This window comes from Diplotaxodon limnothrissa, linkage group LG18 (assembly GCF_057381915.1).
Source record: "Diplotaxodon limnothrissa isolate DT_005_m linkage group LG18, D_limnothrissa_male_GT1.1, whole genome shotgun sequence".
NCBI lineage: Eukaryota > Metazoa > Chordata > Actinopteri > Cichliformes > Cichlidae > Diplotaxodon > Diplotaxodon limnothrissa.
The window spans coordinates 24,058,037-24,071,743 of record NC_140613.1 but is presented as its reverse complement, the minus strand read 5'-3'; the positions used below and the strand labels follow the sequence as shown (position 1 = coordinate 24,071,743).

The 13,707-nt window shown below is 39.2% G+C and overlaps 2 protein-coding genes across 2 annotated transcripts; one reads left to right on the top strand and one right to left on the bottom strand.

The window, feature by feature from the left end:
* The first annotated feature begins 133 nt into the window (after positions 1–133).
* On the top strand, positions 134–2,860 carry LOC146613664 (cytochrome b-c1 complex subunit 6, mitochondrial-like). The gene is made up of 4 exons (XM_085377886.1): positions 134–269; positions 647–703; positions 2,262–2,423; positions 2,499–2,860. The coding sequence occupies exons 1-4, from the start codon at positions 222–224 to the stop codon at positions 2,529–2,531; spliced, it is 300 nt and encodes a 99-aa protein (XP_085234012.1). The 5' UTR covers positions 134–221; the 3' UTR covers positions 2,532–2,860.
* Positions 2,861–3,515: 655 nt separating this feature from the next.
* Positions 3,516–12,116, bottom strand: pif1 (PIF1 5'-to-3' DNA helicase homolog (S. cerevisiae)). The gene is made up of 12 exons (XM_085378424.1): positions 11,565–12,116; positions 11,275–11,398; positions 10,984–11,109; positions 10,052–10,205; positions 9,256–9,370; positions 8,032–8,138; positions 7,658–7,797; positions 6,960–7,066; positions 6,749–6,836; positions 6,460–6,605; positions 3,839–4,030; positions 3,516–3,563 (listed from the first exon to the last, which is right to left on the bottom strand). The coding sequence occupies exons 1-12, from the start codon at positions 12,114–12,116 to the stop codon at positions 3,516–3,518; spliced, it is 1,899 nt and encodes a 632-aa protein (XP_085234550.1).
* Positions 12,117–13,707: the final 1,591 nt, after the last annotated feature.

Below are 13,707 nucleotides of genomic sequence, written 5' to 3'. Positions count from 1 at the left end.
CGCATTGAATATTTGAATGGGGTAGGGCCTTATACAAAATGGAGATCTGTTATTGGTTCACATGGACATCAATAATTTCAGTCAACCAATAGGAAACGTTATCCGGTTATCCTTCTAGTAGTTTCCGGCGTGTGACCGACCTCGCGTCCTCGAACAGAAGTAGTGAAACCGAGGAGTTTCAGCTTTCTGAGTTTTATTTTGTAAAATTGTCAGACATAACCATGGTTTTCGAGAAAAAAATGCTCACACACGGGGACCCCGACGATGAGGTACCGAAAAATATCGTATTGTGTCTTTATAGACTGGTCTGTGTGTGTGTTTGACGAAGTTACCCAAATCTGCTGCTCAGTTTAGCGGTGTAACCTGCGAGTTTACTGTCAGCTCCTTTTAAGACCCTTTAATATAATTATCGCCATTAAACGAGGCTGGCAGCTGACGGTGTTACCCTGAGAGACTGCTTATTTTAACTGTGACTGATTCAGTGCGTTTCATACGGCACAGTTTTATTAGGTGATTACACTATCTGGACATTCTTTAACGTAATTAATAAAAATGTACACAAAACTTAAAAAAAGCCCTATAAATCTGTAAGCTGTGCTGGGTTGTAACTGGATTTTAAAACATTGATATAAATGTCTCTGAATAGGAGGAAGATGCCCCTGCTGAGGAGGAGGAGGAGGAAGAAGAGGAGGAAGAGTTGGTGGTAATTGTTTATTTATTAATACTTATTATAACAACATGTATTCTGGTCACAAACAGCTTTTTATGTAGGACGAAAGGTTGAAAAAACCCTCATACCGGATGGGTTAAAGTCTGACTGATTTATCGGCGGGCCAGTATTATCAGCCGATATTACCTATGTGTCTGTGTATTGGTATCAGCATTTCTATATAACGAATTATATATTTAAAAAAGACAAACAAAAGAAACACCCTTCTTCTATGGTATAAGTGTTGATGAATATTTTGTCCGCCAGAGGGCACTCTGTAGCTTCCCTGCTTGCAAAACTTGTTTGATGCACAACAAACCCAATAACCAGCTGATCTGAACAGTGTAAATAAGTTGATTAAAGAAAACAAAATGCCAGTAATGGATATTGGAGAAATCAGTTTGTTTTCTGTGTTTGAAAGGAAAAGAAATGTATCAAAATACCAGATTTTTACATCACTAGATATAGTATAGGTCTTAAAATATTTACTGGAAGAGCTAGGAATGAGCATAGTGGTGCACAACAAGGTAAGTTTAGTGGCTTAGTGACGGATCTCAAGCTTAACATCAGAGTTTTATATTTTAGGAAATTAGCTCTCTGTGTACCTGGTAACTTACGCTGAAAACATATAACCTAGTCTGGAGGTGATCTTCAGAGTTGTGAGTTAAAATCAGTTGGAAGTATTTTCACTGACTCATGTGCGTGTATTCATTTGGTGATGAAAAACATGTATAAATGTTTTATATTTTGTTTTAATCTGCTATTTAAGTCTCTTTTGTACTGCTAGTATTGCACCTACTAGAAAACAGAACGGACAGCAGAATACCTGTTCAATCATTCAAATTAATTTCACTTTGATCTGCTAAAATAATAATGCAGTTTCCACATTAGGCTGTGGGACAGTAACCTTCAATGTTTAAATGGATCCAGTTTAAAATTTCTGAGCGCAGCCATGATGTTAGAGATAAACGGCAGCACTGAGAGCACCCAAGTGTTAAAATAATTAGCTTAAAAGGTTTGTTTTATTGCTCGGTAGAGTAAATCACTTGATTAACATTTTTCTACAGAAATAATAAACAGCACTCCAAAGGGCACTCGTAGGGATCATTTTGAGTAATATGATGCTTCCACAGCATGTCTTTTGTCCTGTCTTCCTTCTCTCACCCCAACCGGTCGCAGCAGATGGCCGCCCCTCCCTGACCCTGGTTCTGCCTGAGGTTTCTTCCTGTTAAAAGGGAGTTTTTCCTTCCCACTGTTGCTAAAGTGCTTGCTCATAGGGGGTCATATGATTGTTGGGTTTTTCTCTGTATGTATTTATTGTAGGTCTACCTTACAATATGAAGCGCCTTGAAGCAACTGTTGTTGTGATTTGGCGCTATATAAATAAAATTGAATTGAATAAAATGCCCCATTTTGAGCACACAGAAAGCCTGGCTTATTAAACCTCTAACTTCATTATAAAATCACCTTCATGGTTTGAGAGTTGTTGTTTTCCTACCAGAGTTTTTGCCATCATTTTCCTGATGATTAGCATGGCTTCCTTTCTTTTTAGGATCCTCTAGAAGCGATAAGAGCCAAGTGTGAGGAGACTGAACACTGTGTGCACTACAAGGAGCGTCTGGAGCTCTGTGAAACCCGGGTCAGTTCAAGGTCCAACACTGATGAGGAGTGTACAGAAGAACTCTTTGACTTCCTGCATGCGCGGGACCATTGTGTAAGTGTGCGCTAGACAAAGGAAAGATTATTCTCCTAGTGAAGATGCTCATTGTGCCACTTTCTGTCTCTACAGGTCGCACACAAGCTGTTCCACAATGTGAAATGACAACCCGTCCAGTAGACCCGATATAATTTCTGATAATGTAAAATAATCTACAAATGAAGCCTGTTGTTGTTCTCCTGAATTCCCTTTGACTACGTTCCTGACACCTGTTTGTATGCAGTGCATACTAATATAGCTGATAGCAGTATCGACATCAAGAGTCACTAATAACATATTGGAGCATACACTTTAAAAATTTGTGTCAAGAAGGGATTGGCTGTAATGAAAATGTGATGAGGTGGAATGTTGGAGCAAATATGCTGCTACAGTAATGGAAACCGGCTCAGGTTTGGTCATGACTTCACTCTGCTGACCAGAAAATAAAGGTTGTCTTTGGATTCCACTTAGTCTGAGCTGCTTCTTTTCAGAGCATCCGCGTTCTCGGGAGGACTCCATGACTGATGGTTTAATTAGTTTTATCCAGCCACTAACGCTAAATGGTCTCACTGATGTTTACGATGACACAAAATTGGTCTCTGGCATTTCTATTTAATGGCGCATGCACTGGAACACTTGTCCCACGTTTGCAATTTTTGAAAAGCAGTTGAGGTAAAGTTAATTAGATCAGAGCATTTTTTCTCTCCCCACAGCTTTAACACAGACACGGTTAATTCCCTTACATCATCCCAAACGGGTGGGAGAATGTTAGGAGTGGATGCTGCCACTCGGTGACTAAAGGCAGCTATAGATTTAATTTTCTCCCCGAGACCTCTAAAGCCAAGGAGCGTCATTGTTTGAGTGTTTTTCCTCCCTTAAATATTAAGGACTGATAAAAAACTTCACACAAATAATTTGGCTAAAATTTTATTTGAATACATGTAAAAAAATAATTTAAAAAAATAACCTCTGAAAAAAAAAAAGTATAGTGATGAGCAGATGGTGGCAGTGTGACTCCAAGTAGAGATTGAAGTCTCAAGAAAATAAGGTTAAATGGTGAAATAGCTCATGCACATAGTGCATATCATTAGAGTGGATTTAGAGCCAGCCTCACCATGCATTTTCTTTATTGTTGCTAACAAAATCATCCATGGAGGCCTGCAGAGAAAAATGAGGACAAAGAAGATCATAAGTACAGCTGGTGAATGAAGTTTTTCATCCACAGCACTCCAGTGTAGTTTGATCCATCTCACCAACTCTAGGGAAAAAGGAGCTTTCCAAAATATTACCTGAGAGATTTGGTCTCATTTTGTTCTGCTTAACATAAACTTAACATTGAACTATATAAAAATGAAAATGAGAAACTGAAAAAAAATGAAAATGTGAGATACGAATAAACATTTTCTACAGGCTGAGGTAATATTTGCCCTCACCTGCATGAGCAACCTTTCCTTCCTCAGTTTTCTGTAGAAGAGGAGGACTTCTGGGTCTGCCCGGACCACGCGGGGGTCAAAGTCCATGACCCTTAGACCCTCGAGGCTCCGAGCCCGAGACAGGGCCACGTAAGCCTGGCCACTCTCAAACACACGAGCCAAAGATATTTCCACACAGTCCAGCGTCATTCCCTTCAAAACAAAAGCATAAAACCATAACATGATAACCATCATTGTTACATAAAAAACAACATGTACTGATGGAAGTCCAGTGTTTGAAAAACCCAAAAAGCTGACTACTCGATTCTAGGATTCAACTACAAACCCCAATTAGAAAATTGTTATGTTGCTGCTTAAATTGCAAATAAAAACACAATGTACCATTTAAAGAAAACATTCGCTCATTTTGAATCTAATGGCAGCAACAGCTCTTAAAACAAAAAAGTTGGGACAGGGTGTAGCGTCCACTCTTCTTTTAGCAACAGTCCATAAACATCTAAACACTGAGAAAACCAGCTGCTGGACTTTGGAGAAAATTATTATTATTATTCTTTTAAAACCCAATAATGTTTCTGACCTGATGTTCATCCAGCTGTTTCTTTTTAATACCACTTTTCCAGCCTTTGTCGCCCCCATTTTTTGAGACATTTGCCGCCCCCATCAAATTCATCACGAGCTAATATTTTTCAGGACATGGTAAAATGTCTCAGTTTAAACATCTGATGTGTATTTTTGTTTTGTTGTGAATAAAATCATTGCATTTTTAAATTTTACAAGATCCCAGCTTTTTGTTAGCTGGAGGGAAACAAACAAAGGGTAATTGTTTAGTCTACAGTATAAGATTTGTGACAGGCCAGGAGCATCAACTTTCAGATTCACCTGACCAGCGTATACACCTCCAACCTGAAATTATAATTTATTCAGGTCACACTATGAGGACATTGGTATGGAATCTAATTTTTACATCCTTGTGCCCTGACATGTCTGCTGTAGATCACCCCTTTGCACTTATTGGTCATTACCAATTAACCCAATTATCCAGAGATGACCCTTTTACCTTTAGCTAGATTCTCAGATGGAGGTTAGGATATTGAGTGTGTTGGTGCAGCAGAGCGGAAGATTGCCAATTGTTGAGTTACAGCTTGTGGTTAGATTGGGCCTCTATAGCAATTTTCCTTCAAATTGAATTGTTGCACTTAGTTTTCCCTGCCTGTTATACGTTCATTATAAGATTTAAAATGGCCAGTGGGACTTTCTATGTGATATTGTTGTTTTTGTGCTTTCTAGGTGGCATTAGAACAGTGAGGAAGGGAGAAAACAAGAGAGAGGAAGAGGACAGACCCTGGTCTGGCCAACTCTTTAACAGAGAGCCAGTCAAGTAAATTTGTGTTAAAATCTCAGAAAATGAAGAGATAATTAAAAATAAATAAATTTAAAAAAAATCAAAAAAATCTTACATTTATAAAGATATTATTCTGGTATATTTTAAGATGTGAAAAGAAAACTAAATTAGTGGTGTGTCCAACAAGCCAAAACAACTTGTTACTTTTACAATATGTTTGCTAATGTCAGCTATAGACAATAAAAAGCCTTTGAAATCAAGCTGAACATTCAGAACATGTTAAACAGAGGAACTCTGTACTTCGCTCATAGTGACAAACAGGAATCTGCGATTAACTGATTTTTAAATTGATCACAATGTGAATTATTTTATTTTATTTTATTTTTTTAAATAAAGTCAGCAATTGTAGCGATTAGGTTATGTAGTTTTTACTGCATAGCCACCACTGTTCCATTTTTGTAACTGGTCCAAACTAATAAAGATAAAAGCAATAAATATATTGGATGGCAAATATTTCCATGTAGTGGAACATAGAGTAAATTAAATATTCATTATATTCCATATATTCCTTTTTCTAATTTTTTATCCCACATTTTTAATTTATTACACTGAACACTGACAAAGTGCAGCTTTTCAAAGTTGGTGACAGAGAGAAAAAGATGTTTAGCAGGTATAATGTTCACCATCTGCAAACCATGTGACTAGATCAAGTTTAAAACAATATTTTTATAGTTACAAAAGGAGAGAAATATGTTTCCAGTAACAAGTGCAAACATGTCCAAAGAGTTTAAGGCAACTAACAGGCTCTGCTTGTACAACATTTCAATACAATCCATTTTATAGCTGTTGCAAGGCGGTGGACCATTGAACATAATTTGGCATGCAAGACAATCCAAATATAAACATACTCAAGCTTTCTTTTTAAAAAGAAAAATACAAAAATGAGCACCATCTGCACCTCTGAAATTGCCTTCTGTCTTCCTCTCACTCTCATGTTAACCAGGAGGCAAAGTGAATAATATGATGCTGGAATTAGACCTAATCATGCCATTTTTTTGTTGTTTGTTTTGTTGCTGTGAGGCAACAGTGCACCACCGTGCTTCACAGTTTTGAACTAATTTTTCATTTTTTAATTTTAACTTTTTAAATAATCATGTAAACAGTTTATCAAAGACAAACCCACATAAAACACTGGTGTCCCATGACAACACCAAACAACGTGCTCTACAAAGAAAATATAAGATCATCATCGGGAAGTGAGCACCGAATGTTTACTGACCTGGCTCTTGTGGATGGAGATGGCCCAGGCCAATTTGAGTGGCAGCTGCTGTCGGCTCAGGTGGATCCCACCACCGGACTTAAACACCCAGCGCTCTGGCTTCAGCACCTCTGTGACGCCGCACAGGAAACGCACACGTGGGAGTCCTGTGGAAACAAACAGCATTGGACAAGATGCCAAGGATGTAGACAAGTGTGTTTCCTAAAAAAGTCAAACTAATATGCAATCCTGTCTTGCCATTGCTTCCGTAGGATTTTTAACAAATATATTTTCACAGCTAGGTACGGACCATGTTTTCCAGACTCAAAATCAACCACGACACCTCGTGCTCCATTCACCAGACCTCGAGCAACATCCAAGTTCTTTGTTAGCATGACCTTAAAAATACAAGCAAGCAGCAGTAAAGCAGGTGTTAAAAAGGGTTTGTGTAAAATAAAATGGTTTCTCTGGGAACACACACACACACACACACACACACACACACGTACGTGCACACACACCTGAGCTCCCACTTTGAGTTGGATCAGCCTGCCGACAGGACTGTGAGCATCTATAGTGTTGACCAGCACTGGGTCGCTGTCTAGTGCCTCAAACAGACGCGCTGACCCTAAGGAGCAGTGAGAGATTAATTCAACTGAAAACTAGTGGTACTTCTTAAAGGAATGTGTAAACAGACAGTAAATGTGATGGGGGAAATGAAAGGGAAGACCTTAAACATACATATAAAAATCTGTTGCTACTGTCGGCCAAATACACTCCAAAGTTTCCTGAATAGTTGTGTCCATGAAAATACTGGTACACCACTACAGGAAATGACAAAATCAGCACCTTGTTGAGACTGAAAGCACCTGTTTGGGGTTCATCTTGGGTGAAACTGGGCATTTGGGGAGGTAGAAACATGTAAACACAACTTGAATGTATAGAAACAGCAGGAAAAAGAGTCAGAGTTGAGCTTTTCACAAAGTTATGGTTTTTTGTTCAGACGATCAGAAATGTCTATGCCAGTTAATGAAACAGTTTGGAAAATAAATAAATAAAACATTTCTCAAATTGCCAGGCAGGACAGACCACACTCTTGAGAGGAAATGGATTATAACAAGGTTGCCATATGTGTTGTCCATTTTCAATTGGATCCAAACCAAACAAAGTAACACGTGTTTCTTTTTTTTGTGGGCGGGGCAATCAGAAGAATTCAGACCTGGTAATTGCTGGAGTTTGTTCTCGTTGGTGAGATCCACGTCATCTTTGTGTGTGCACAGCCTGGTCGCTAGGATACCGTCCCTTTCAATCTGATGGTTGGCACTTTTGATCAGCTTGGCTGTGACTTCCTCCGTCACCCTGAATTGTGTTAATTGACAAAAAACAAACAAACAAACAAACAAACAAACAAACAAACAAACCACAACCTTCCTTTAAAACTTTTCCTGCCCAATCAGACCAATTCAAAAACCTTAACAGCCTCGAGGACATTTATAACATACGTACATAAGTGGAAACAACATGGTGTAATACAATTTCAGGTGAGATTGCATTAGTTGAACAAAACAAAATGTGATAATGAAACAGGGTTACCTCCCCACCCTCACTGCCTGCAGGAGGGAGATGAAGCTCTGGTCTGTTTGCCTCCGCACTTCCGTTAACTCCATATTGATCTGGATCACCTTACGCCAACTCCTGGCCTGAAGGGTCAGAAAGTGGAAAAGTTCATCTTCCCCAAAAATGCATTAATGCTCTCGAGGAAATACGCAGAACAGAATAGACGTGTTGAAAAATGCAACGACTCAGTGCAGTCTCTCAGCACCAGAAAAGTAAATGCTTAACAATGCATAGAAATCACAGCCTTAACATCTAGTTTACACAAATAAATGCATTAAATATGATATTGTCATCTTTTAAAAATTGCTCTTCTAAGTAAGCCAGTTTCTTTCCAAACTTCTTTTACTTTAAATAATAGGCCTGGAACTAAGGGCCTAATCACTCTGTAATTAAATGGATTTTCACTATTTTATTTGAAATTACAATGCAAGTTTATTTACATACAAATACTAGAATAAGCGCGTAAGGGGGTTAGACTTTTACAGCAACCTGTACTCTAAGAAAATTTAAGTTATGGCAATTTTATGATAATTTTGCAGAAAAAAACCAACAATATTTCCTTATAGTGCATCACAAATACGCTGTACTTTTCAGGACACGGGCGTAGCATGGAGTGGATCAGTCTCACCTTTTTACATCACATATGTGGACGTGCATAATGGATGTTCTATTATTGAAATGTCCTTTTATTTTAGCAAATTAAATGCAATATGGGCCATTTTCCATTAGCAACTTACAAGAAAAAAAAAAGTAAATACCATCAAAATTTGCAAGCGTATGTTTCCTTTCACAGTCACTGTTCAAACATAACTTTCAAATCGAGTGTACAGGAAAAGACCGTCTCTTATCCTGTAAAATACCTGGAAGTTGGGCACCATTTAAAATTACTTAAAATGAATAACAGAGTAATATGGGTTTCCTTTTCTATAAAACACCCAAAGTTATGCAACACTTCAAAAGTACTTGCACATTACGTCCAATTATTTAAGCACACTTAAATTTACTTGCATGATAATTAATAATGCTTTTTCCTGACTTGTTACCGCCGTATTCTAATGTACCTACGTCTTTGTTTTATTTGTAGGTAAATATTTTTACATTGTCATTTAAAATTTAAAAAAGTGGGAAGTTAGACCCTTAGTTACAAGCTGTATTATAAAGCGTTACCTCAACTTCTAAGAGGCTCCACTATGATCTGACCTGAAAACAGAAGCTGGCTTTTTCTTTTCCCTTAGAAACTGGAGGCAGCTGAAGAAAGTCACCACAAACGATCAGCTGGATCCCTCCAAATGGCTCGGTAGACCTCCTCACCGACCTGCAAGATTTCAAAGAGTTTTAGCCAAGCATTTGTCTGTCAGACAAATTTGACTCTAGAATACTTCGACTCAGAGAGGAGTTTGTGGTAGAATCAGTGACACCAGAGTGTCCACGTCCTGTGGCTCCAAACCAAGCTCAAATCAGCACACCACCAGTTTTTATGATGCGTTTGTGCTGACATGCTGTGTTTGTGTGGTGCTGTGTGTTATGAGCAAACATCTCCACTTTAGTCTCATCTGTCCAAAGAACATTGTTTCTCAAGCCTTGTGGTTTGTTTAGATAGAACTGCTTTAAATTTCCCTGAGCACCGCACAGTCTGATGTTCAGGTTTGCTGGGTGGAATGCTCCTAAAGACTGCGGTATTGTGCCGGCCAAACCTCTGCTTTTATAGAGATGCTCACAGTTGATAATGTTTAATTAATCGTATGCATTTGATTAGCAGCACCTGAATTCTACCTACCCTCTTAATTCCTGTTGAAAGAGAAAATATAGAAGTAAAATAATATTAAAAAAAAAAAAAAAAAGATCTTCTTGACTTCAGCTCTAACAAAACCAAACTTTAAGCAAACACTTGCTATGGACAATGCTAGTATGTACATTTACATTTTGGAATAAATTAACATTACAAAGTCATTTTCGATCTCAGTCCAGGAGCCCATCTTTGAATCACCATCCTCACCTAGCTACTGCCTCGAGCTTGTCAAAGAACTGAGCCTCCACCATGGAAATCTCATCAATGATAAGGTGTCGACAGCTAGTCCAGTGCTGGAGCACCCCGGGCCTCTGAGCCAGCTCGATGCACTGCTCCACTGGGGCAGAGCCTGAGCCAATACCTGGAAAGAGCAACGATTCAGAGAATGGAAAGAAGATAGCCAGGAAGAACAAAAATGATTAACACCCTTGCAAATACTCAGCTCACATCCTACTGTATATTAAGATTTAATTAAAAAGGTCTGTTAAAAAGTGAAAAGATATCCGAGGAGCCCGCCTCAAAGATTTAAAGATTCATAAAGTGAAACGGGGCATCAAGCAGACATTGAAATGAGTCCAAGGATGTGGTTTTAATTAACCGAGTAAAGAAACAAAGAAGGGGCCAATTATAAGGACAGCTAAAACGATTATCCATATTTATCAGCTATATCCACTAAAACCTGTAATTTTAAGCAGTCTGTACTTATATAAAGTTTTTCTACATTTTCTATCCAATTTGAGCATTCAAAGTGTGTTCTTGCCACACGCACATTAATCTGAGTCCTTTTTTATTTGCTTAAGGCTAAGCACTTAACCTCACACTCCAATGGAAGCAAATCAAGGTTCAGCATCTTGATGTATTCACAATTTAATACATGCAGGCTGGGGAGCCAAGGATCTTCAGACCTTCTGATTAGAAAAGGAGCTGCTCTAACAGTTGACTCCAAGAAAAGGATCAGCAGAATAATTATGTTTGTGCTTATAACCAATTTTCCCATTTCAGTTTTAGAACAAGCTTTAAAAAAATGATACCTGTAAATTGACCAATTATTTGTGTCATCTTGTTGATGCTGTGGGAAATAAATTGAGCTCCAGATAGTCACAGTGATTATATTAACACACTTCAGATAATTGACTGACCAGCAAAGTTGTGTAACGTTGTTCCTCCGATGTGACACGCAGCCACTCCCGTGCTGGCTGTGGCAAAAGTGCTCTTTGGTGGAAGAGATCCCATGATTCTCTTGAGCAAGAAGGACTTCCCTGTACCTGAAAACACAACCGAGCAATATTTACACCAAGCTGTGTTGATGAAAATGTCACAAGAGGGATTTTATAAGCAAGATGCAGCCTGTAATTTAGCAGAACAGTCAGACAAAACAAGTAGTTTCTCAGTGTCATCACTGTGAAGCTTTATCTTTGTGCACTTTTTACCTGCACTTCCGGTGAAAAAGACATTCTTGCCACTCAGCACTGCACTGAGAACAGCAGCCTGCTCTTTGTTAAGCTTGCGTGATGGTAAGGAGAGGATTGGCTTCTTACTCGGGTTGGCCTTTACCTGGAACAATGACAATATCTGCTGTCATCTTTGTTTAAGTGTAACCCACAGTGTGAACAGAGAGAATGTGTTCAGGACACCAGTGCCTCCTGTGGGAAACAGTCCTGCAGTTTGCTGTGACGCAACCTGAATGTAAATGGGAGAGAGTGCTGTGTGTACAACTCACTGGGCTGAAGTTACAGTCACTCCTGGAGCGTTTGACCTGCTGTCCTGTACCTGCAGCGGTCATCCTATTACTGCGGTCCGTCAGTCCGTTAGGAGCCACTTTGCTTCTCAGCTCCTTGACTTTCTGGATGTCTTTTTGCTGCAGGGGGCTGATGGCCTCGAAGCTGCGGGGCAGGCCGGCCTTGAGCTTCTCTCGGTTGCTCAGAGGCTTGCTGCCCTGCCAGGCCTGGTGTTTGATGCTCAGGGTTTTGAGAAAGAGGCTAAGCTGGTCAGTTGGACAGTTTGACATGAGGACCTGGATGTTTTCAGGGACCAGTTTCACGGTGCACTTCCCATCTCTGGCAAACTTGGTGAAAAGTTTGAACTCTTTCAGATGGTAGCTTTGGGGCACTTTGCCGTCGTGGACTCGCAGGATGATCTCCTGGTACTCATTCCGGCCCAGAATTACTGAGGCTTTGCGGATGACCTTCCTCCGGGTGGCCTGTCCCGAGCTGTTGAGCTGCTCCACCGTCACAGTGCACTGAAGCTGTGCGCCGTCCTCTCCCGATAACATCACAGCGACTCTGAGCACAAAAACATACTTAACATGAATTAACAGTAAAACTAATAACACTGTAGCTGCCAGAGTGCATGAATCTTACAAAGAGGAAACGCTACTATGGTTTAAGAAAGTCTGAATTCAAAAGCAGCCGTGCTTGTACTACTCAACCTAAACAAACAACAAAGCTAAATATGCGATCCGGGTTTAAAATCAACCTCTTAACACTGTTTTAAAATACATTTGTGCTAACCTTTGTGTGTCAGCTGCTCCTGCACTTCTGAACACCGATTTTCAAATTGTCGGTGCGTGAGATCAGCCAATAGCAAAGCGATGCTCCCGGCCAATCAGATCAATGGGAGATGACAAATGACGCCCCCTTGCTTCCTGCGACCAATCAGTGAGCCCGTTGTCGTGACGTTGACTTTTGAGTGAAATACACATGGCTATCCGGAAATTACAATGAAGGCAGACAAATCAGTCCGGTGAGATCTCAACAAAGCAGCTATTCTCACTTCAAATTTAACAGAAAACACATTTAACAGATTGTTTTTGAGTCCTTCGGAAGCATTTGTAGTCTACCTTAAGTGCGCATGCGTCAACCAGTTGTTCCTCCTTTTTTTCTTCAACTTTTTTCTTACTTATTTCTTTGTCTTTTACTTTGACAAAGTAAGTCATGGGGTGTTTGTCACATAATGCCCTTAGGAATTATTAATGTATTCTGATCAATTCTGATTGAATATTATCTTCAATGTATAAATTCGTAAATATTTTTGTGATAAGACACGCTACAGTTAGCAAGAAACCACAAAGACAAAGTACTGTGCAAAAGTCCTGAATCACACGTCGTTTCTTAATATTTTTATATTTTATATGTTACTAGGAAATGGGAACTAGGTGCAGAGATTAATGACTGAGTGAAATACACGTGGAAATACAGTATGTGGATATTGGCTGCCTTTTGTTCTGCTCTGTTAATCCTGTATTGCTTCAGTAATGTTGAGGTCTGGGGATGCCATGACTGATAGTGTCAAAGGTGTGTTTTTCTTTTCATGGATGAATCGTTGGCAGTGTGTTTAGGATCACGGTCGTGCTGAAAGATGTAACTCTTGCTAATCACACACTTTCCAGATGATATTACACAGTGGATTAAAATATGGCCATACTTTTTGCGTTTACTATTCCATTGATTTTGACAAGATCATTAACACTGCTGGCTGACATGCAGCCCCAAACGATGACAAAGCCTCCAGTGTCTTTTAAAGATGGATGTAGACACTCTCCTGACCTCCTCTGTCCATACTGACGGTGATTTGTTTCCTCAGTTCTCCTCAACACACTGCACAAGCAACAAAGTGTTTAAAGAAACAATTTAAAACTGTGTTGGTGGTTTTTTTTTTTAAACTCAGTTGTCTGTAATGTGTAGAGGCAACACTGTTTCTACAAAGCCAGTTGGTAAATCATTACATTAAATTCTTTTAATAATCAGACTTCTTTTTTTTTTTGGTAAAATAATTCTAAAAAAAGGAAAATAAATGAAACAAACCAGTACTTGAATCTGGAAAAAGAAATGTCCTTCTCTTCTTTTGATTTCTTTTAGTCATTA